The sequence below is a fragment of the Dermacentor albipictus genome, chromosome 6, assembly GCF_038994185.2.
Source record: "Dermacentor albipictus isolate Rhodes 1998 colony chromosome 6, USDA_Dalb.pri_finalv2, whole genome shotgun sequence".
NCBI classification, from domain to species: Eukaryota; Metazoa; Arthropoda; class Arachnida; order Ixodida; family Ixodidae; genus Dermacentor; species Dermacentor albipictus.
Genome location: NC_091826.1, coordinates 11,597,156 through 11,621,516, shown reverse-complemented (window position 1 = coordinate 11,621,516; position 24,361 = coordinate 11,597,156). Strand labels below are relative to the sequence as shown.

The window sequence follows — 24,361 nt, the reverse complement described above, 5'->3', positions numbered from 1 at the left end:
AAGCAGGCAGCACGTATGGTTCGGCAGGCCTTGGGCTCCTATATTACCACCGGCACAGACTATGCAATGACCTTCGTTTGTACCCTGAAAACTAAAACAAAAAAGGGAAATTTCGCGCTTACCGCTACATTGCTCAGTTTTCTCAGTAATATCATCGATACAACGCTTGTCACTGTTACTTGCCTGGTTTGTCATGGAAAAAGCAACAAAAACGAAGACGCCTTTGGTTGCGCGCTTCGTAGGAGGGTGTATGAAAGAATAGCGTATTTGACGTCACCAAGGACGTGACGCGACCTGGCAGTTTTTGGCGCCTGCAGTATGACAAAGCATGTCGTTCGAGATTGGCTCCTGTTATTTGCTGGGGCAGTGTCATGTGGACTATACGATCTAGTGGCTCACTCGAAGGCACATTCACATTGTTTTACTGACAGACTAAGCAAATGACAATAGCAAGTTCTACATTGAGCGATCCGGGGCATAAAATTTGACCTCGCTTCTAATCTTCAGCAAAATCAGAATAGCGGTAAGCACAGAATTATTCTAGTTCTTAAGCTCGGGGCCAACTCCGATGCCGCCTACTCAAATACATGTAAAAATCAGAAATGATTTTGTGAGAAAACTGCTGGGCCGATTTCAGTGAAGTTTGTTACATTTGAGAGGGAAAGTTAAAAACAGTGACCTTAGATAGCAGAATTTTGACTTAGGGCCTGAATTTTCTGGTGAAAATTCCCAAACTTGGTAAGCTAAAGAAAGAAAGAAACAAACAAAAAGAAGCACGCGCGAAGTTTACACATTCGTAACTCTACATAAAAAACAGATATCACAGTTCTGTCAACTGCATCTGTTAGAGCATCTAAAGCGGACAAACTTGATATAATAAACTTACAGCTTACATGAAACTGTCGCAATGTTTATGAGGATTTTGCAAAATTCCTGCTCACAGATTGTTGGTGCATTTCAGAGCAGCATATAATAATCAATTTTGATCGCTTTAGACGTATTATTAGTTGCAGTTACAGAACTGCAATAACTTCCTTTTGAAATTTTACGGATAGTTAAGATCATTATTAAAATATAGCCGGCCTAAATAAAGGACCTGCTTGATACAATTAATGAATTTGAACGTTTCCTTTCAAGTGCATCAATCAAATTTGGGGCAATGGTTGCCGAGTAGAGATTTCTAAGTTTGAGGTCGTTTTCTCAGCAAGTTATCTCTTGGCTTGAAACAAACATTTGTGAGATTTCTAAGAGCACAATTCAAGATTCTGGTTTGAGTAAGTGTTCCCCTTTGGTTTCTCTGGAACAGCTGACACTGACATGATCCTCACAGAAATCTAAGGGGAGGTGGGGGGGGGGGGGGCGAGCGAAGAAAATCGGAAAACGGAAAAGGAATCCGGGTGGAACGCCAAGTTGAAGGCAGGGCATGCACTGTACTTATTCACCCAAACAAGCTGACCTGCATGAATACGCAGAAGTGCTTACTGGACATGTCCAGGTGGGCGTGCAAAGAGGCGAAATCTAGCAGCTCTTCGCTGAGCTTCACAGTGGTGCCGAAGCGGGCCTTGAGGCTGGCCGTGAGGTTTACCTTGGCGTGTACCACTCCGTACGTCGTGCCCGTTTTCACAGATTCGATGCCACTGCTGAGGGTGTCGTAGTTTACCTGCAGCAAATGGTTGGTTAGTGTCTGTAAGGTACCGACTGTCAGGAACATTTTTATGTTAATTTATTTAAAGAGACTGTCTACCGTTATTCAAGAACTTTCTACATTGTAGTGGAATGGAACGCCTATCATTTGAAGTATCTAAACACGCAGCTGTTTCTTTGGGAAGGAGTAGAAATATTTAAAGCAGAAATTTTCGATCTGCGCAGTCGCTTCTTAAAGCTGTGTACGGACGCCGACAACGCTGCTTACTGGACGTGGCGGCAGTCTCGGAGGCCATGCGCGAATGCACCCACCGGTCCTCGTGACTCCTTTTGTTCGCACAAGGCAGCGTCAGTTTTCAACACGCGCTAGCTCAAAACGAAATAAATTACTCTCCTACGCAAATAAACATGGACAGAACAGCATAAAATACAATTTCCGGCAATAGAATATAGTATGCAAGCAAAATAACTGTCCCTGCGCTCCTTTTTATTTACGTGAAGGTATACGCATTGGTTGCACTGTTTCACCGTGGAGAGGTGCCACATATCACTCTTGCACTATGCTTGCCCCCTCGGATATTAATGTATATTTTCTTGTTTTTTGGGATACAAGCCAGCTTGTATTCGTCAATATGACACAATCGTCTCATTCCCACCACAATCCAAATGCATGTTCCGAGTGGTATAAAGTCAATGTTTCTGCAACACTTGCCAATATTATATGAAAATACCCTACGAAAATACCACCAATATTATCAAGTAACGGGCGCCTCAGAAAAGCGTTCCCGGATGTACCAAGGGTTACCTATCGCGGCAACAGGAACATTAAAGAAAGGTTAGTGCACGCAAAAGTCAGACATCATCATTCTCCCGTAGTAAAAGTATGATGTAGCCTCAGATGCAAAACCTGCAGGCACCTTCAAAGCGACATTAAAATTAAAAGCACCGCAAATAGTTATACACACGAAGTCCAATCTAGCTTCACTTGTACAAGTCCGGATGTGATTTCTATGCTTGAATGTTCTTTCTGCAAGAAACAATATATTGGTGAAACAGGACAATCAATGAACGACAGATTAAACGGACACCGCGTGGACACAGCTAAAGAGCTTGCCAAATCTATCGCCCAGCGTTTCAACCAACCAGGTCATAACTTTGATGAACTTAAACTCTACATCTTACAGAAAAATTTCCGTTCTGAACGAGAAAAAAAAAATAGAGAGAATCCTACCTTATCCATGCATAAATTCAAGACATTGCAACCGATAGGCATAAAAGTTTCAAAGGGAGTTTTAGAATCTAATCGCTATATTAGATTTGAAGCTATATATAGGCAACAACACTTAGTTTGGTTGCTTAGGGTTTTATTTCGTTTTTTCTTTATTTATTTATGCCATTTCAGTACTTTCTTAAAATTTTTTTTTTTCACGAACACCGCTTTCTGCCACTCCTTCTGCCACCAGCGAAACAGGTAATAGAGGGGTGCTGTGCACGCCGTCGACACGCCGGCTGACACACGGCCGATGACACGTGACTGACAGACGGCCGTGTCCCTGGCCTTGTGCACAGCACTCGTTTATTCTCACTTCTACACCCTCGCCGCTAACTTCGCTCGTTGCCGCAACCACCCGCCTCACGCCCTCTCCCCTTGGCGAGGAAAGCATATGTCGCCTTGAAGAAGACAAGTCCACTTGCCGAAACGTTGGCTCCTGCTTTCACCTTGTCCCCGTTTTGCTCATCGTCCTGGAATTTCCATCTCCCGCCTTCCCCCTGACTTCCCAATATTGAAATCTTTAAGAAAATAAAAATGAACCATGAAGTTGCAAATCTGTAAATTTACGTTACTAACATATCTCAATATTGTGACCAATAATGACAATCCAGATGTTAAAAACCGACAAGCTTTACATTTAAACTGTTATACTTATCTACAACAAATTTGTAAATACAGGAGACCCTGCAAAACTGAAGCATGCAGTGTAAGGAATTAATGTAAGCTACAAATAAATATATTCAGACGCTCTTGATCCATGGGTACAGTTTTCAGGATTGCGGTGTTTTTGTGCGGATGTTGGCTACTCGGTGCTTTGATCTTATGTTTTTTTCTAATCTGTATTTCTGAACAAATTTTGTACCCTTGTAACTTCGAAAAATGAGTGTGGAACGGATATGTATAACTCACAGAGCAACTCTTCTAACTTGTTTATATTTACAACAAATTATATTCCTGGTATGGCCTTCCATGAAAATATGTTTTAAATATTGCCTAATGCCGTGCCAAGTAAACCATTTACAATTTGTTTTCCGCAAATATAAAGGAGGCCGACGAGTTTGCACCGACTTGAAGGCTCGCTGGTTGGCTGCGGCAGCATGTGTAGATTAAAAGCAGTGTGTTTTCAGGCGTACCTCGCACGGGTTTGCATCTTCAACCGTTGGCGACATCGACCAATCGTGATTATAAGTTTCGCTTGCTCCACTTAACGTGCGTGGTGGTCTGATAAGTCGTATGAGTAGCAGCGCGGAAATACTCACGACAATCATTTTCTCGAGATGGTTGTCGTGCCCTGTACCTGTTAAATTTAGAACCCCGATGAAAACTTCACAGTGAGCTTGCAAGTTCACATCCTTGTTTAAGTTTCATTGCGAGTCCGGCAACTGCGTGATTTTCATGTAGATCTTGTTATCAGTGCTTACTGATTAACTAGGTAGCTCATTAACTAAGCTACACTGCAACCTCGATGGGAACATCATTGCAAATTTAGCATTTCCGCGGTTTGACGTAATTGCCAACACAGCAGCCTGCGTGACGAGCTCACCCGTGGCAAGACGGCGCTGTCCATGGCGTCGAAGAAAGCGGTGCTGACGAGCGGAGGGGTTGCGCTGGGCGATGCAGCCTCCTCGTTGACGACGGCTATCCTCAGTCCGGTGGGCACCTTGCCAATGACAGCACAGAACGTGCTCACTTCGATGGCGGGGAGTAACATGCTGTACAAGAACAGGCCCAAGCTGCGCCTGAACTTAATCACGTTCTTACTGAACAAGACGCCCACCCTCGCCATTGACCGCTTAAAGTCTTTCTTGTTCACCCTGGAGCGCTGCTCCAGGGCAGACGCCATGAACGAGAGCTGCGTCACATGTTGTTCGGGTTGCGAATCCTCGACAGCGACGACTTCGGGCGCTGGCGGCAAGGACGACTTGTCCTGCTTGGCGAGCCGCAGGAAGATCTCCTCCAGGTTGTGCGTGTTGTGCTGCTCCATGAGCTTGGCGGGCGACTCCTCGGCCAGTACGGTGCCCTCGCGCAGGAAGGCCACGGTGCCGGCGAGGCGAGCCTCGTCGATGTAGTGTGTGGTGATCATGACCGTCATGCTGTCGCGCTCGGAGAGCGTCTTCAGGTGGTTCCAGATGGCCTTGCGCAGCACGGGGTCTATGCCCACGGTCGGCTCGTCCAGGATGAGGAACGGCGGGCTGTGTATGAGCGACACGGCGAGTGACACGCGCCGCTTCTGGCCTCCGCTCAGGTACGACACGAGCCGCTTCGGGTCGGGAATGTCCAGCAGCGCGATGAGGAAGTCGGCCCTCTCCTTGCACTGCTGAGGGTCCATGAGGTAGAGACGGGCGAAGAACCGCAGCGTCTCCTCTATGGTGAACGCATTGTACAGGGCGAGCTCCTGCGGCATGTAGCCGACGTTCGGGCCCGGTATCTTGGAGCCGGGAGTGCCAGCCGCCACGCCGAACACCCGGACGTCGCCTTTCTGGAAATGTTTGCGGCCCATGATGCAGCGCAGGAGCGTCGTTTTGCCGCAGCCGGAGGACCCAAGCAGCGCGTAGATGCCGCCGCGGGGCACGGTCATGTTGACTCCTTTGAAGATGTCGACCCGTTTGTTGCCGCTCCCGTACCACAGTTCGAGGTCGGCGACACGCACGGCCGGCGTGCCATGTCGCGGTCCGTGGGCTTTCTGAGGAGGCGACATGACATCGGGCGACATAAGCGGCGCGTCTCCGACGCCTGGCGGCGAGCCCGCGTCATTCATCGGAGGGTTTGCGATGTTCGACAAATGGGAACCGCCCGGTTGGGCATCGGTTTCTTCGTCCGCGCTCATTGTAGCTTTTGCTCACTGCTAAACGTCTTCTAGCTGGGCTTGCCGTGAATAGCCTAAGACGAAAAGCCGAAGACGAATAGTCGAAGACGATCGCAGTACAGGTAGCTTAATAACAGCACAGCTTGATTGCAGCAGGCGTTCGAAGCAACGTAATGTTTCGTACCGATATCAAGAACGGGGCCTTTAGATTCAACGCTCGCGACGCGCGCCCTTCATCTTCGGCCTAGCGAGCGCGAGCGCACGTACTGCAATATTATAAGCAGTGACTCCAACTCATCTGTTGATAATTTCCCCAAAGGGCGTATCTCTGACCGCGCTTATACGTATAGCATCCTCAAAGGAAACTCATATCGGCGTCCCGTCATTATTATCTGGGCACCGGCGCCTTCCTCCTTGGCGGGGACGAAGGGGCCCACTCCATCGCGCGAGATTTTACCGACCGCGCTTTTAGCCACGATGACTTGGCATTGGCGAGCGATCGGATAGTCTCCTTCCAGGTGATCACGACCCACTATCGCCTGAGGAGGAAGCTATACCCTGCAGGCGACAACTCTCCAAGTAAAAGACAAGAAGTCACTTGGCGGAGATTGCAAATGGGCACCCTCGCCAACTTTAAGCTATATTCCAGCATTTATCGTGGGGAACACAATGAAATCTGACCCTGGCGCCACGACAGACGAGCGGACGTTAATCATAGGTTCGATTCAGAAAAAGGTGCATGGCACCACAAACGAAAAGGTGCAGGGGGTGCCAGTTATAGTGTGCCGGGCTGCACCCACTCGCTGCAGGGTTCAAGGGTGCACTGCAGCACGGCGGCACCTTGACTTACACCCCATTCAATCGTGCACGGGGGTGCAGGGTGCATCGCTGCACCTTGGGGAATCGAAGGACTAGGTGCAGCACACCGTGAATAGGTGCAGAAGGTGCAGAGAAACTTGTCTGAATCGAATAGACCTCATACGTTATGGGCCTGCCCGGCCGCGACTCTACAATTGCTAGTAAGTATAGCGGGGCGTGGCACTTCCAGAGGCGCCGGACCTTCGTGCGCATGCGCGAGTAGGAGCGGGTGCGAGAACGAAAATGTGGGGGCTTTTTCTCCTTGAATATATGACTCTGCCTAGGCGCTACAGAGGACATTTCGTAGCGCGTGTTGTATGAGTTTGTCTCTAGGCGTGCCGACATTGCGGAGTGGGGTCGAGTTTGTTTACGCTCGGACGCTGGCTTCGGGCGCGGTGAAACAGGTGAAGCAGCGGGCACTAATACCCCATTTGGCGACCACTGTGTCGGACAAATTGTGTCGCACCTGCGGCGCTCGTGTTAAGTCAGTCGTGCCGTATCAGAGCTTTCTCGCGCCTCACGGCTATGTACCTTGAAAACGACAGCACAGATGTTTCCGTGGGAGCAGTATCGGCACCTTAGCAGAGGCCGGGCCACATATATTGAAAATCTAGAAGGCGCTCGCCTTAGCAACCGCGCGGTTGAACGCAAGTGGCTGAAAGGCCGTCGGTGATGCTCGACGCCCCTGCAACCGCTATAAGAATACTTCGAGCTACCCTAACGCCTCTTACGCTAGCCTAACCTAAGTTAACGTTAACCCAACTTAACGTTAACCTAACCAAACGTGGCCGAGACGCAAAGATAAAAAATCCGCACACCGTAACCACTGTGAGAATGCGCCGCGCCACCTTAACGCCTTTTACACTAACCTAACGTGGGCTAGACGCAAAGTCAATAATCCAGCGTGATATCACGGCGTGATAACAGGCAGTGGCGTTCAAATGTGGTTGCTATAGGCGCTGTGCGTTTATTTCACTCAAAAGGGACCACTCAAAATGCTCCTGAAAGGTCGCGGATAGCAGCATACGAAAAGCCTGCCAACAGCGAAGATATACTGAACCAGGAGAGCAGGCCGGGCCTCTACTACGGCCCCTACTGCTCCCCCGAAAAAAAATCTGTGATGTTTTTTCGAAGGTAGAGCGCCGTAACAGGCAAGAAAGGTTTAATCCGGCGTGGCTGACTCAGGACCAGCGTCGCAGGTGCGAGAAAGTCTGTCCGACGTACCTTCAAACACAGCGATCAACAAATGGGACGTCCGTGCCCACTGCCTCACCGCGCGGGTAGCCAGCGTCGCAGCGTAAAACTCGACCCCACTCCGCAATGCCGGCACGCCTAGGGTCCAAACGCACACAACACGAGCTAAGAAACTTCTCCTACGTAGTGCCTAGGCAAAGTCAGACATTCAAGGAGCAAAAGCCCCCAGATTTCCTCTCTCGAACCTGCTCTTACTCGCGCCTGCGCAGAAACGTCGCGTGCCTCCGAAAGTGCCACGCCCCGCTGCACTTACTAGAAATTGTCAAAAGTGCTGCCTGGACTACCACCTGCGCGATGGCTCGCAATTTGGGATTGGGAGGCTGCTCTGCTCAGCGCGCAGTATCGGGTCGTCTAGCGGGCTGAGGAGGCCGCCAGGGCCTACGGGTTCCTGGCCGCTTAATGACCTTTTGATCCTTGTCGCCAATAAAGTTTTGTCACTGAAAGAACGAGCGCACGTGGATGTTACCGCCATAATGTAGTATAGATATGGACCGTAATTCATAATCTTATAACGATGCAGTTAACAAAATCAACAGAACGCACTTGTAGAAGGGACGGGAACTTCCATCGAAAAAACAAAAGGCGTATTTGTTTATTTGTATCACTATATTTCATGTCGCTTAGTATGGGGTAACGCGTCCAAGATGCTCTTTGCGTTTCCTTCGGTGCGTTCACGTGAGGCGTTATTTCGAACAAGTTAAGCCTGGGCTTATAGCATCATGGTAGCAAACAGCTTTGTCCGGCGCTATATATAGCGCTGTCAGAGGTGCGCGCGTCACACAGCTTGGGCGTAACGGGATGTACAAAAGCTCGGCTCAACTGATCAGGACGGCAAGAAACAATTGCGATACAGCACGACAATAAGAGCAGACGACGGCGACGACTGCAATGCTGACGCGATGCTTCACACGTTGCAAACTTGAGGTAGAATATTTCATTTAATTTATTTACTCTCGGGGCCGAAACATTTACAGAGAGGAGCAGGGGTTACAAAAAATGCATAAATATAGAAAAAAATTCAGCAAAGTGTACGTGATATCAGTTACTAACAACCAACAATATTACTTAAAAATAATCAAAGACAGCAGTCTTGAAGGCATTGACATCGGTTATGGAGGTGACGGAGGCTGAAAGGTGGTTCCAGTCTGCTTGTTTTTGGAACGGATGGACTGAATTTCATGTCGGTGTGACTCGTGGCCACATCAACCTTGTATGTACGGTGGAGGCTAAATATACGAACACGTAAGCTCGAGCGAATACATGTGATAAAATTTAACAGACGTGAGATTTTGCTTTGACTAGCTAGCATTGAACGCTATAGGAGTGCGATAAGAAACTTACATATATAAAAGGTAAAGAAATAGGCACGAGTTTGAATGACTTCGAGATTAAAAAATGTGCGTCCGTGTATGTGGGCGGGGGCAGGGAAGACAGAGGTAACGGAAAGAATATATAGGTTTTTTGTTTCTTTTTTTGGCGACTGCTGCCAGGAAAACAATAAACGTAATTGCAACACACGCCACGAAATTGATCTGAATGAAGTAAAACAAAAATCTCAATAGAAAGTTGGGTGGTTCTTATGCCACGTGCGGCTCGCATGTAAGCGGCGTGTGGAAGGTCACATATATAAGCATTTGGAACGCTGTCGACTCGTGCAAGAAAACATATTTGTCGGGCTTAACGTCGCCAACTGCAGTATGCATGCTATACGCGGGACGCCGTGGTGGGGGGTTCCGGATTAATTTTGAGCACCTCTATTCCAACATAAATCAACAAAGTACACGAACACGGCAGCCACGGCCCGAATTCAAAGCCGTGACCTGGCCGCGCTGAAAACTTAGCGCGTGACGCGTGTTTTTTACACGTTACATATTTTTCTCGCAGTATAGGACGTCACAGTAAATGTATTTATATATACATTTTACATTACGCTTATTTTACGTTCGAAAGAGGGATACTAATCTCTTTGTTGAACAGTGTTTTGAGCTGGCCGGTAGATGCTTAAAGACGGAGAAAACCCGGGGAAGACGGGGAAGGCGGGAGACGGAAATTCAAGACGATGAGCAAAACGAGAACAAGGTAAAATCTCCCGCTTTTACCGCTTTTACCTTGTTTTCGGTTTTCTCACCATCTTAAAGAGAATAATACAAAATAATGAAAATAGTATGACGCGTAATGCTGACGCTGCGGTGTTTCTATATCTTGCGAGATTCAGAGTTGGACATAGTATCAATTTATTCCAGTATACCTATAAAAAGGAATAAACAGAACAAACGTATTAGAGCATAAAGCACTAAAAATTTAACCAGATATACTGCTCACGTGTGTGGAGCGATTCCAAAATGAACTATTCTTACAAAGAAAACGTATGTTCATTTGTACGATAATATAGATTCAAGAAGAATACGTCAGGAACACACACGAGAAGCAAGCAATGATGCGATTCCGTGTTGCACTTTGCGTTCGTCGCATGTTGACATTAAATAAAGCGAGAACGAGGTACAGGCTACTAGCTAAGCTATGCCGCACAGTAAGCGAAATAGTAATGTCGAACACGGAATCATGTCGCATCGGCCAATGATAACGGGGGATAACAGCTTGGAAGTTCTGGGCGCAAATTGCTAAACTCGCGACAGCATTACTCAATGCTCACGCCGCAGATCACTTCAGAAAACGTCTTAAGGCATGCGTGGAATCGTAACCAGCGTCTACAGCATGCCTGGTTCAAGACTGCGCTCGCACATTTCACACTGTAGGCACCGGAGACGTTAATCCGAACAGCCGCAAGCACGCATAGCGCCTCTTTCAAAGGACAGATGTCCAGAGCGATTTTAACCAAAGATGACAAACACTGTCCTCACTGTTCTTTCTCGCGGACCCCCTGAGCGAAGGCGAGGGGCCTTCAAGCTTAAGCGCCGACAACAGCAGCAACGAGAGAAGACTAGCTCAGATCAAAATCGCAGTGGGCTGCAGTTTTTAAAAGCGTGGCGCATGTTTATCAGGTCACTTGACGTGTCTGTACACATTTCTTGTCATGTTGTGTCATGCTGGGCCTGCTTGCATGACGGCGTTCCTGCGCCATAAGAATCGTGGCAGCACTACGTGAGTAGCGCTGTTTGATGCGCAGTATAATGGGAGAGAGGGGGGAGGCGCACAGTCTTGTCGGTAACGGGCATACATATATCCACAGAGGTGACTCTGTACAAAATATTATACACAAAGCGTTAAGTCTGAATGTACAGCTATAGTGCCTAAAAACACAATTCGGATTACATGCATATGCGTCTGTTATGCAACTGCTTTTTCTCAGAAGTAATAATAATATTAAACAGATAAAAGGGTTGGCGAATAATCACGGGGATAGTACGCGGTGCGTTGGGAGAACAAACACCAACAGTTGCACCATGCAAGCACGCTGTTGAACCGGTACTCATAAGCACAAGCTCGTTGTCCAAGATGCGGTACAATGCTGCAAATGGGCCGCGCCGTTGCCTTTCTGCGACTTCACTTCGCAAAGTGTCACTTTGCATCGCATGACACGTGACGTAGGAATGGCCTTGTAAAAAAGGTTACATGGTGGCCCTTGGTCACCATGCCACGGGGTAGATCTACGTCGGTTGCGGCTCCTCGTCTGGCCTGCACAGAGTGACATCGCCGCGATGTTGCACTGAATACACGGCTAGGTAACGAGGAAGCTCACAATGAAACTCAAATGAACCAGATGATACCGCATCTTACGAGTCTGATTAACTCCCATTTGCCGTCGGCCGCAAAAATTCCAAATTTTATCGCGTAACAGAGCACGTCATAATTACGTTATGCCACTGCGCGGAAACGCAGACATCGAATACGTGTTAACAATGACAATGATTTCCGATGAAAACTAATTATACTAACTTCCAAGCAAAATGCGAATCATTGAAGCCTCCGTGGACTTGATATATTGAACTGCCCTGTGCAAACCTCGCACGTCTCTACTTTGTGGGCGTCCATGGTGCAGTCGACGCTGCGGGCGCAATGTTTTACGCCGTGGTCGATGACTTGGGAAGTAGTGCATTAAAGTTAGTCGGGATACCATAGCAGATCACCCGCCGTGGTTGCTCAGTGGCTATGGTGTTGGGCTGCTGAGCACGAGGTCGCGGGATCGAATCCCGGCCACGGCGGCCGCATTTCGATGGGGGCGAAATGCGAAAACACCCGTGTGCTTAGATTTAGGTGCACGTTAAAGAACCCCAGGTGGTCAAAATTTCCGGAGTCCTCCACTACGGCGTGCCTCATAATCAGAAAGTGGTTTTGGCACGTAAAACCCCAAATATTATTATTATTACCATAGCAGATCATCATCTTCATGTCCCCTGCAGGACGAATGCCTCTCTCCCAGCGATAATAACGACATGGAATTGCTCCTGTCCTGCGCCAGCGGCTGCCATCTTATGCCTGAAAATTTCCTAATTTCATGACATAGGCCGATAACGGGTATCTTTTTTAGTTCTTATCACATAAAGTTGGGACAAAACGAAACAGACGTCGATACACATACAAGCGCTTTTGTATGTCTCGACTATCTAATGTCCATTTTGTTCCAAGTTTCTACGCTAGAACTAGAAAGATGTCGTACTAAGAGGGCTGAAACTAAACTCTTGCGACAAGAGATATCACTGTGCTTTCGAAGTCTGCGTAGGACGGAGCGCTAGCTTCCAAGCCCTGAGGAGCCGGGGACCGATCCCAGCTACTTCAAGGTTTTCAAAATGTTTCGCTTTCACATTTCCCCCACCTGTCGCGTAATCACAGTCACGCGCAAAGTTACCCGACCCTCGGCCCCAAAGTTCCATCGCGCTAAATGCATGTGTCTACTCGAACCTATATATATGGGGCGCACCATCACTAATTGCGGAAGGAGAGGATGGTGCCTGCGAGGAACACGCAGGCCCACGTGATGGTGACGAAGAGGCCCAACAGCACGTTCGTGTGGGAGAGGCCCCAGCCCTTGGACATGACGCTGCGGAAGGCGTCTGCCGGCAAGGTCAGCGGCAGCACGTAGCTCGCGATGCGCACCACCGTCGGAATGCCCTCCAGGGGCCACAGGATGCCTGCGCGACCGCGACGAGCACGGCGAAGCAAGGTCATGGGACAAGACGAGAGCGCCCCCAGTGGAATGTTAGCACAATACTTCCTGGCAGATTGCGGGGACAGCAATGTTACTTGCAACATAAACCGCAGTGCTAAATTAACTCGCTCACCTTCTAATCACTCATCTGTATGAGTAATTAGAAGGTTAGCTCTTGCTACCCGCCGCGGTGGTTCACTGGCTATGGCGATCTGCTGATGGGAACGACGTCGCGGGTCCGACTCCCGGGCGCGGCGGCCGCATTTCTGTGCGCGCGAAACGAAAGAATGCTCGTGTACCGTGCTTTGGGCGCGCGTTAAAAAATGCGCTAGCTGGTCAAATTTATTCCTGGAGCCCCCCACGATACGGCGTGCCTCATAACCCGGCCACTGCGCTCAGTTTCGGGGCGTTAAACCCCACGATTTCGTTATTCATGTTTCATTGGCGGTATTGAGACGTAGTAATAACGAAGTAATATCTTTTTTGAAGTGATGACACCAGTTTGGAGATATGATATTTGTCCCAAAAATGTGCTGATGTAAGATATATCGGCGTTCGATAACGGCCTACATCGCGCGGTGTGGTACATAACTATTTTACTTGTAAATTTAGTCTGGATCATGCAATATTAGCTCCTCATTTATTGTTTTGTATGACCGCATACCTGTTACAATTCTTGCCTTGAAAACAACCAGCAGCCCAGCCTGTAAGCGCCCTGTGTACGATACGCGAGCGCGAATGCTGCGTATAATAGACGAAACAGAGTGCGACGTCTACGTGGCGGAAAAGTTCTCGATGACCGCGTTGAGGAATTACGGGGCAAATAAGCGCATAAGCCGCTTTAGGCCAGTGGCTCGTGCTGCTATGGACACGCACCGCTGACCATCATGGCCGGGTAGTTGGCGCCGACCGCGACCATCGTGGCCGCGTCGGGATCATCGAACAAGGACGAGATAAGGAGTCCTGCGCAGACACAACGAGGCCGCCGTTACTCGAAGGGCTGCAATTTCACATGAAAACGAGCTCATTATGAGAACTGCATCAGTATGCACGAGCAAAGCTTGATGATTGTGACCTCGAAAACACGCCATGCTCTGGTGGTCCGCATTGCTTGGATCATTCGTAACGTTACGCGTAGTTATATGACATGCACTGTAGATACTGCAATTTGACACGAAAGGACCACTTAAGTAAAACCTGAAACGCTACTTCGGCTGCCACAGCTCTGTGAGACCAGAATGTCTGTAATGAAGCAACTGATGGAGCAGGTCGACCGTATATCACACGCCAGCGATGCAGGCATTGACAGCCACTACTGATGGTGTACGTATGGCGCCTCCATGTATTTGTGACACAACGACGTGAACGGGCTGTAGAATTTATCTTATTAACTTTTAGAAAAGTAAACAAAACATTTTTCGCCATAATTGGTCAGCTTTTCAACACGCACTGTCCATTTGTTTTCATATGCACAATCAATTTCGTCGCCTGTCGTCATCCATCTTGGACGGGCTTTGAATTTATCCTTCCGATGGACTTTTTCGGTATTCGTCCACACGTTTGCGCAAATTCAAACGTGCTTTTGGCGACAAAACACTGCATCCGTATGCACCACGCGCGCGCGCACACACACACACACGCACACACACACACACACACACACACACACACACACACACACACACACACACACACACACACACACACACAAACGCGCGCGCGAGCGCGCGCACAAACAAAATATAGGAACCAGGCACACCACCAAAACCAAGACGCAAATCACTGCACCGGTACCCTTCCTCCATGGTAATCGCACATGCAACCTCCGATCACATTGGCACTTACCGGCTCACTGACTGGCATATAACAAGTTTAAACCTTCACAACTGTGGTACAGCGACTTCATATATGACAAGCATTTCAATGCCGGCGTATGGCCAATGTTTCAGTACAGCCGAGGTACCTCACGCCATCCTATATATGCGCCTCTTGAACCATCCAGATGGCGCTGCGACTGCCTCATTTATCACACCAGTTTCACTATGAGCAGCCATTTGGGCTGTAAGAAATGATGCGACATGACGACGCTCCATACGATCGAGACGCGTCCGTCACACGCCTGCATTGCAACGCCCTAAAGAGCACATGCACCGGAATTTTCGTACTTCCGTGTTCGAGCACAACCGTGCCCAGTCATGCACAAGCTGCTGAGCCGTTGAGCATTTGCGGATCTCGAATTCTCCTACCTCGCGATCAGAGTTAGGAACTGTCAATGTGAATGTGAATCGTGTCATCGCAATTTTGCTTCTTCCACTCGCTAGGCTGTCTGTTTTGGCACTGTTGTGACTGGAAAACTTGGGGGAAAAAAACGCCAACGAGAAGAGGTGGCCGCGCTCACCAAACATCATGCCGCAGGTTCCCTGCAGCAGCGTGAGAATGATTACGGCGTAGATGGGTCCGCGCGAGGGCAACTCGAAGATGACGAACGCCACGAAGAGCAGGAGCAGGTCTTGCACCACGATGATGAAGATCTGCGAGCTGACGTGGGCCAGCACCACTTCGAACGAGCGGACACCTGCAACACAGCGCGTGCGCGCCCGGAGCTTACGTACAGCGCGCCTCGGTGAGTTCGTCCCCCGTTTCGATCACCTGTACGCATCTGCGGTGCCGAAACAGAGACAGCTAAGCAGTCGCTATCTGTCGTGCCAAACTTCACCGAGAAAAAAAAAAATAAACACCGTAGTCCTCACGCATTTGGTACTCATGTATATGTTAACCGTATTTTAGCATAGCCGAATACGTAGCGTAGCGTATTTTAGCGTAGACCGGAATACCGGAACACACAAAACTCCAAGAGTAATGCTTTATATATAGCAACGTTTTGTGACGTTGAGCTTAATGAAAGCGTGCAAGGCAATCTTTTTTTTTTGCAAGAAGCGATGATATTGAACTTACTGGCGTAAATGCGTTGGCAGCGACAGTCATCAAGAATACATTTTTTTTTCTACATTGTCATTTTTGTGTTCAAAAGCTGTGAACCGTAAGCGCACTATAGCGCATTATGGAATTGATTACATCGTTCTAAGATGCCGTTCACCGCGCTTCTGCTGTCAGGTATGTCCTCCACTGTCCCAGTAAATATATCTGCGTTAGTACGTTTTCGCGATGCTTAAAATATCCAATGACGGGTAACCCATTCATAAGGACAGTTGGGCCTGTCCACTATTGTACACGTATACAGATGTGAATTTATATAGGGTACCCGCGGTGGGGGCGCATATATAGTGGCTTTGGTTGTGCGCTGCTAATAAGCCTGAGCGCGCGGGATCCAATCCCGGCCGCGGTGGGCCGGATTTCTATGGGGGCGAAATGCAAAAACGCCCGTTTAGCGTACATTGGATGCGCGTTTAAACTCCACGTGGTCAAAATTAATCCGGAGTCCCCCACTATACGGCGTGCCTCATAATCATATCGTGGTTCTGGCACATAAAACCCCAACATTTAATTTACAATTTTAACATATATGGGGCGTCCCAGTTAACGTTAGCCAAGCTGTTCAACAAGAAAGAAAAAAAGAAAACGAAAAGAAAAGAACATGATAGATCATACGATCTTAATACCTACTGTGTTCGATCATTAGACTTCTGACGACCGAATACTTTAGGTCTGATAATAGTATCTTGCACTTTGACACTTTTTTTCGTTGGACAGCTTGGCTAGCGTTAGCTGGAACGCACGGCATACCTATAGTGCGGCGCGATTTCATTGCGAAAGCAATCCTCCCTTTTCCATTTAGCTAAAGAAACCCGGTGGGCCATATGTTACGATAAACTACTTCGGCAAATTTCCCAAGACAGTTAAGACACTGTAGCAGCTACAGCAGTAAATTTGTCAATCTCATCTGTATAGAGGCTTTCGCTATTAGCGGTAGAGCGGCGTCGCAGATCTTACCGGCGACGATGCACCTCTCCAGAAGCCCATCGGATTTCTCTTCTAGCAGGGTGTTCAGGCACGCGGTACTCGCCATGAAGTACGTGATCCTACGGGGACGAAGGGCGTTGGTAATGTATCGCTAGGGTTGTTATTTAGCTGTTCTTCCGTGTGCTCAATAGAAAACAACCTCGCGCTGATTACATTAAGTCAGCAAAAGAAACGTGCACGCTCTACGGCAGGATTTACAAACAATAGAGCAAACAATAGATGCACGAAAGCTCTGCTCCAGCCGCAGCATTATAGAGTGCTGGAGGGGAGCTAGTTCAGGACAACTTGACATTGTTCTTTCTCAAGGTTTACTTCACACTACGATTAAATTATATAACAATAACGTCTCCCTTCAAGTCAATAAAACAAAACAAGGCAGACAGATGTCTGGTCCAGCACACTTTGGGGTTGAATGAGTTTTGCGTTGTGGTAAACATAAAGGAAGAAAGAAGAAACCCTAATTCCTTTCTATACAACAGTTTACAGTCCGACTATTGTATATTGCAGTACGCGAGACCATAATTTGGATTGCTTACTTTAGAGAATACTTTCATTTTTGCGTGGTGTTGTGTCAGGCGTGACGCTTGTCTTTCCATGAGGATGATTGTGCTTTGTCTCGACTATTTTTATTCTTTCTCGTGTACTTGCACTTGTACGTGAGAAACATTTTTCTCGAGACACAGTATATTCGTCCTCTTAGTATAGCAGACAGTCAACGTTCACGGAAAGTGATATCTCCAAAAGTGATCGTCTTAGACTACGTTCCCTGTGATATACTAGCTGTTACATGTATGCCGTGGCTCTCCGCGACGTCCCCTTGTAGCCTGTGATTGGCGGGTATTGCGAATGTATGCCGTCAGACACAACTATACGAGTGCAACGTGTTTAACTGCGTACTTTGGTGTTCGATGAGTTATCTTCAATTCATATGCTTGCCAGCCAATCAAAAACTAAGAGGTGAAGGTACCCACGTGAGGATCATGCCTGGGGCCACGAATTCGCTGAAGGTTGCGGTCTTGCTGCCAACGACGGGGTCTTCGAACTATAAGAGTCAGGAAGAACGCGTACGATAGGAATTAATGATTAGTGTATTTGAATATATAGCGTACAGGTCGGCCGGAGGCCACTATGCTTGCCGACAGGCCATGTGATACGCTCACCACAAGGACGTCACTGGCGGCCAGCTTATTGGGCAGAAAGGCAGGCAGCGTGGCGTCCAGAGAGAACTTAAGGTACGAGTATACGGTCAGGAAGACTTGCTGATCTGGAATGTGCGCGGCGCGGGGCTTATGACTAGTGGCGTATTAGCCGAGTAACGTCACAGCGAAGGCTATAAAGTCGTATTGAATAACAAATTACTTCGTAAGCGGTTGCTTCCACTATAAAGTATTCCTTATGCGTGAAAAATGCAACAAGAAGGATGTAAGCTTTATCGCGTGGGCGCTACTTTCACGTAATTACAGTGAATATTTTTGTTAATCATGGCGTTGTTTAGTGTACTTGTTCGCGGAAATTGCGTAAGTCCATGTGCCAAAGCAGCTGCGCAAGCATATATTACGCAATCATATAGAGAATAACTTTTGTTATTAGATTTACTGATGCTTTAATTTTGAAGGCCCTGTATATATAGTAACTAAGAATTGAACAAACGAGTTACAGCAGAGCGGAAGACGTGCTGCAGCCGCGGCGGTAGCGACATCTTGTGATGCTGCAGAGTTCAGCCGCCGTGGGTTGGGAATTTTCGCATGACTCTTCCCTTTAAAAAATAAAATATCCTCGCAGTGATGCTGCCGACAGGTTTGCGCTTCTTGCTAGCAATAAAATAAGATATAGCCGGTCATTGCTATGAATGAATGAATGAATGATATTATTTTAGGGATGAATGGCTTGTGACATAATTGAAGATGAGGCGGCGGCCTAAAGGGAGGGCGAGGGGGAGGGGGCAGGCGTGGACTACACCAGAGACCCAGTAGCGAGTTCCTTTATAGATGCGATGAAACATCTAAGTCTAATGAGCGTGCCGTCGACACAACTCTCGTGGCTTCTCAGCTTCATGGAGTGCTCCAGCACTTACATGCGGGTCGATGGACGGGGCGCTCAGCGCAGTAATGCGCTATTTTTGTAGGCCGGGCAGTTCTACAGAAAACGGTGACGGCGGCATGGTGAGGTTCTTTACTCGAGAAGCATAGCGTCACAAGATATCGCCACGAACGCATGCTGCTCGCGCCTATGCGTTCCGGTGTTCCGTCACGTGTGTATACGTCTACGCTTTCCCAAGGAGCTTCGAGGGGAGTCTTACTGGACATGTCCAAGTGGACGTGCACCGAGGCGAAGTCAACGAGCCCCTCGGAGAGCTTGGTGGTGGACGAGTAGCGCGCCTCTATGCTCTTCGTGATGTTGAACTTCATGTGGACGACGCCGTATGTCTCGCCGTTTCTCACCGAGTCGAGGGCGGCGTCCAACCTGTCGAATTTCACCTGCGGCCGCCGGAGTCGGCGATACGCGAGAGAAATTGCACGTTTGAACAACGGGAGAAATGTGGTGATTGCCTCTGGGGATCGCGGCTCGCATGCAGCGACAGCGGCTTGTGGGGTGCCCAGTTCGAGCTGCTTGTGTGTTTGAAACGTTCTGCAGTGCGTCTCCCTCGAGTTCTGTGCAATCCCCTGCAAATTATTCGCAAATCTCGTGCAATGTATTGCGTGCCTTCCATGGAGTTACCATTTAAATGCATGCACGCGAGACAGTGGTGCAATAATTTTTCAAAGTGTGCGATACTATACCCGTAGAGCCCTGCCTTTTACACTTGCTGAGCTTGCTTGAGTTTGTCTTGCGGGCGCTTGCCTCACCTCGTCCTCCGCACTTATTCAGCCTTGACGGGCCCTGTGCCTGGTTACGTTACTCGCAGTAATCTCCCTCACACTCCATAATACTGATTCTCTGTGCCTTTGGAAAGCAGCTATGCGCAGTGCGCCTTCCCTCATTTAACTTCCTTGACGTTATACTTTCCGTGACAGTCTCCTGTTCCGACGCCTAGGGCTGCCAACTGTCCCGGATTTTGTGCAACCCTCCCAGGATTTGCCAAGAATTCCAGAGACCCAGTGGGATGCTCAACCGTTATTTTCTGTATTCAGGTCTGGTATGGTGCGAAACTTGGCATCCACTGAAAGCACGCGCGCATGTGTGTTTCACACGCGTCTTGAGCAGTGTGCGTCTTGCAAATGGGCAAGCGTGAACGGAAATGCTTATAATTTATTCTTCCTCAACTTCGACAACAGTTCAAGGAAAAGGGTACTCTTCACAATGAAATATTTGCGTTATAAATGTATGCACAACGAATTACGGTAAAGAAACTTAAATTGAAGTTCGCTAATAATGCGTTACTTGGTCACATTTTAAATGTGATGACGTAACGTTTGCAACAGATAGCCATGTATTGTTTACGAGGAAAAGCTATAAACCTTTACAGATATTGGTCAGGGCGAAATAAAAAAGTGCCAGAAACAACAAAATAAATGTAGGTATAATGTGCGCAATTCCGCTAACATAAACGCGTCGTGTCCTCTTTCGCGTAAACAAATGTTAGGTTTACATGGCCGCGTAGTATAGAAAATTCTTTGCAAATGCTTGCGTTTCTGCCAGATAGATGTTTAATGCCTTACTAATCTCTAGAGCTACCACCCATGATCAATCTTCGGACGATAAGGAGGTGCATAGTTACAGTCGTCGCACGTTATCGGTGCTAAACTCCGCATATGCTGCTATCACTGCAAAACAATTTGAGCTTGAGCTTTCTAAATATTTATTTATTTATTTATTTATTTATTTATTTATTTATTGAATATTTCTGTATTTTGCTTACATCATACTAAAGCTTTGTACACCGAGTCACCTGCTCCAACATCCGATCTGCTATTTCCCTGTGTTGGCAACATTTATATATGTGGCATTGTGACGCAAAACCGGGCTTCTGCGTTGAGGAACGCTGGTTAAAACCCCGCACAATATTTTTTTCTTATTGTGCGATCGAGGCCATACCCAGCCGTATACACTGGCAATGCGAAGAAAACCCACGGAGTGATCCTACACACGATTCTTGTTAAAATCGACAGGCAGCGAGTCGAGGGTTACGCACCTGAGGTAGGATCCTGCTGTCGATGTGCGCCAGGAAGTCGACGCTGAAGGCCCTGGCGTCGGGCGCGGTCGGGGCGGGCTCCTCATTGACGACTGCGATGTGCAGGTCGAACGGGGTGTTGCCCACGATCGAGCAAAAGATGCTCACCTCGATCGACGGCAGCAGGAAGCTGTACAGCAACAACGCCACGCTTCGCCGAAGCTTGACAACGTTCTTGTAGAAGATGGCGCCGATACGCGCCCGCGACCTGTTGAAGTCCTTGCGCTCGCAACCCCTGGAGCTGCGCGCGCGCTTCACCGACGCCATGAACGAGAGCGAGGTGGGGCGTTCGTCGCCCGCACCGTCGATGGCCGCGTTCCTCGCCTGGCCGGTCTCGGTGGAGGTGGCCAGAATGAGGAACACCTGCGGCGTCCAAGGAACAAGAGGCGGCTTATGGCCCTTTCGAGAGGACCAGCGAAAGCGCTGTCCGAGCGCCATGATGGTCCTGTGAAACGATGATGAAGCATTTGGCAAAGGAGTGTCATTATTACGCACAGAGTTTCCCGCAAGGAATTACTTTAGGGAACCCTGAGCAGAATAATAAGGAGATCCGAGAGGCTTCGCCTATACAGGGTGTCCCAACTATCATGCACCAAGATTTAAAGATATGCATATGCCACGTAACTGGACTGAACCAAGGTAATGTTGTTTGCCTTCGCTTGGAGATAGAGATTATTTTTTTTGCATTCCGCCTAGTTACATTAGTCTTAATTAAGCAACTTCTCAAATATTATAATTAGATAAAAAGTGTCAATGCGAAAATCGTATATTAACATCAAAATCTCCCGACACAGCTTTCTGTTGGTCGACAGGTGCTGCATAAGAGAGTTTTTCCGAGCGTGAAAGAATCCCGCGAATACACACAAGGTGCCTCGAGCGGCAATTTTGCGTGTATTGGGAATAAGGTGGAATAAAGTAGAGTTGAGCAGGACATGTGCCAATGTATGACAATGTATGTATCATGGACATAACCAATTCATTAGAGGAGTCATTATGCTTTCGCATTCGAATCACGTAAAGATAGATGTGGGATTAGTGGAATGTCGTACCTCTCTCCGGTAACCACTCATCTGTCTTCGCTCACTTCGGTACTCTTCGCTGCGTTCCCGTCATGAACTTGTCTGGCTGTACAGCATTTCCCACACTTAACGCAACTGAAGATGCAAAAGCTTCGTATTTTTTCGTGTAACCATGCAGAGCCATGTATTCCACCTATTGAGTCGGGCGCATTCCGGGCTCATCTTCTACAAAACCCGCGTTTCCTTCCAGCAGCCTGCAGTTAGTGCTCATGCTTGTGACGCACGTGCCTCAAGGTGATATGAGCCACGCCCTGCGTGTTCGCGTTAAGTGTGTAGAAAGCTGTACAAAGGCCACGTAAACTTTGATGCACCTGGAATTTATTTCACTTCTTTCGCACTTAGGGCAGTTTGTTTGTAGGCCCGCTTTTACGATCATCGAATAATTAAGCAAATGTCAACGACACCCGCGGAGTTCTTGCAAAGCGGGAGACTTGCGCATGGGTGTATATCATTGCGAAGGCTCTGTACAAATTTCACCGCACCTCCTCTAAGTTGTCGGTGTTGTGTCGTTCCATGAGCACGCCGGGGGGGTCTTCCCCCAGGATGACGCCTTCTCGAAGGAAGGCCACCATGGACGCCAGCCGGGCCTCGTCGATGTAGTGCGTCGTGATGATGATGGACATGCGCTCCTTCTCGGCCAGCGTCACCATGTGTTCCCAGATGCTCATCCGCAGCACCGGGTCGATGCCCACGGTCGGCTCGTCCAGGATCAGCAGCGGCGGTTTGTGGAGCAGCGACACGGCCAGGGATACGCGCCGCTTCTGGCCGCCGCTCAGGTACGACACGAGCCGCTTGGGGTCCGGCAGCTCCAGGAAGGAGACGAGGGTCTCCGTGCGTTCGTGGGTGGCCTCCGGCGACAGGTCGTAGATGCGCGCGAAGAAGTGCATCGTCTCCTCGATGGAGAAGGCGTCGAAGAGGGCCGCCTCCTGCGGCATGTAGCCCACGTTGGCGCCGGGTATCTTGGAGCCCGCGGTGCCCGGCTCGTAGCCGAACACGCGTATGTTTCCCTTTTGGAAGTGCTTGCGGCCCATGATGCATCGCAGCAGGGTGGTCTTGCCGCAGCCCGAAGAGCCGAGCAGAGCGTAGATGGCGCCTCGCTGCACGGTCATGTCGACGCCGCGGAATATGTCGACCCGGTTGGTGCCACTGCCGTACCACAGTTCGAGGCCCCTGATTTGCACGGCCGGGGTCTTGCCCCCGGAGCGCTTGGCGGCGTCGGGTCCGGCATCGGCATCGGCATCGGCGGCTACGGGAGCTTCGCCGCCTTCGTGACCCTCAGTGGCTGCGTGAGTATCGCTTTGTATGACTGACGAAGCAGCAGGCGCCGCCGATGTCTCGCCAGCCGGTGGCGTCGCGCCCTCCATGTGCGCTTCGTGGTCGACTAGGGGTTGGTCACCCATTGGCAACGAGTGATCTTGTTGATTGGACGAAACCAGTGATCTTCACAGCCGCAGCAGCAGCATCGCCGCACCGCAACGCCTCGAGAAATGCAATCGGTGTCCGCAACCCTGAGACAGCTAGTGACGAGACGGGCAGGCGCAGGTCGAGACCGCAGTGCCGCGTCCGTGAGTCTCGTTCGAGCAGGACGTTCTTCTTAATTCGACGGCACGCTAGAATGCGCCACGCGCGGGTGCACGAGCGCCCTCTTCTTCTTTGTCAAGTGAAGCCAACGCGCGCAGGATGCGTGCGAATTAGAGGGGGCCCATTTGCGGGCCTGTGCGGATATTCACACTCGGCCACGTTCAGAGAAAAAGTGCACACATGAAGTTATTGCTAAAATTGTGGAGAGCTTACATATGTTGCAGGAACTTGCAGTCGGAAAATTGCATTTTTGTGAGTTCCCAGTCATGGTGATGTCATTGGGAATTAAATATTTGAACAAATTTGCGATACCTGCATGCAGGCATGGAGAACATACTGTATAGGTTGGCGAGCGAAACGCTTTCGTCTCCTATTGAAAGCTGTCATCCGCTACAATGCCAGGACCATATTGTGATCTTCTTGATTGGACGACGTCACCGGGTGGAAAAATATCGGCGGCGCATGCTGTTTCGTCAATGGTCGCTGAGTACATGACAACAGATATTAGAAAAAACTGCTTGAATTCGTGCACAACACAATCCTTACAGCACACATATAATACACACGAAACATTAGGCTCTCATCGCAAAAAAAAGAAGAAAAAAGA

General features: G+C 48.8%; 1 protein-coding gene across 1 annotated transcript in view; it reads right to left on the bottom strand.

Annotated features, from left to right (window-relative positions):
* LOC135914259 (uncharacterized) overlaps positions 1 to 24,361 on the bottom strand; it is a 68,106-nt gene that overhangs the window by 4,004 nt on the left and 39,741 nt on the right. The window contains exons 11-18 of the mRNA XM_070541442.1: positions 22,656 to 23,613; positions 21,056 to 21,457; positions 19,223 to 19,400; positions 18,084 to 18,187; positions 17,895 to 17,965; positions 16,894 to 16,982; positions 15,341 to 15,517; positions 1,483 to 1,660 (exon numbers count right to left, since the gene is read on the bottom strand). Coding sequence (XP_070397543.1) covers positions 1,483 to 1,660; positions 15,341 to 15,517; positions 16,894 to 16,982; positions 17,895 to 17,965; positions 18,084 to 18,187; positions 19,223 to 19,400; positions 21,056 to 21,457; positions 22,656 to 23,613 — 2,157 coding nt within the window. The remainder of the gene's footprint in view (positions 1 to 1,482; positions 1,661 to 15,340; positions 15,518 to 16,893; positions 16,983 to 17,894; positions 17,966 to 18,083; positions 18,188 to 19,222; positions 19,401 to 21,055; positions 21,458 to 22,655; positions 23,614 to 24,361) is intronic.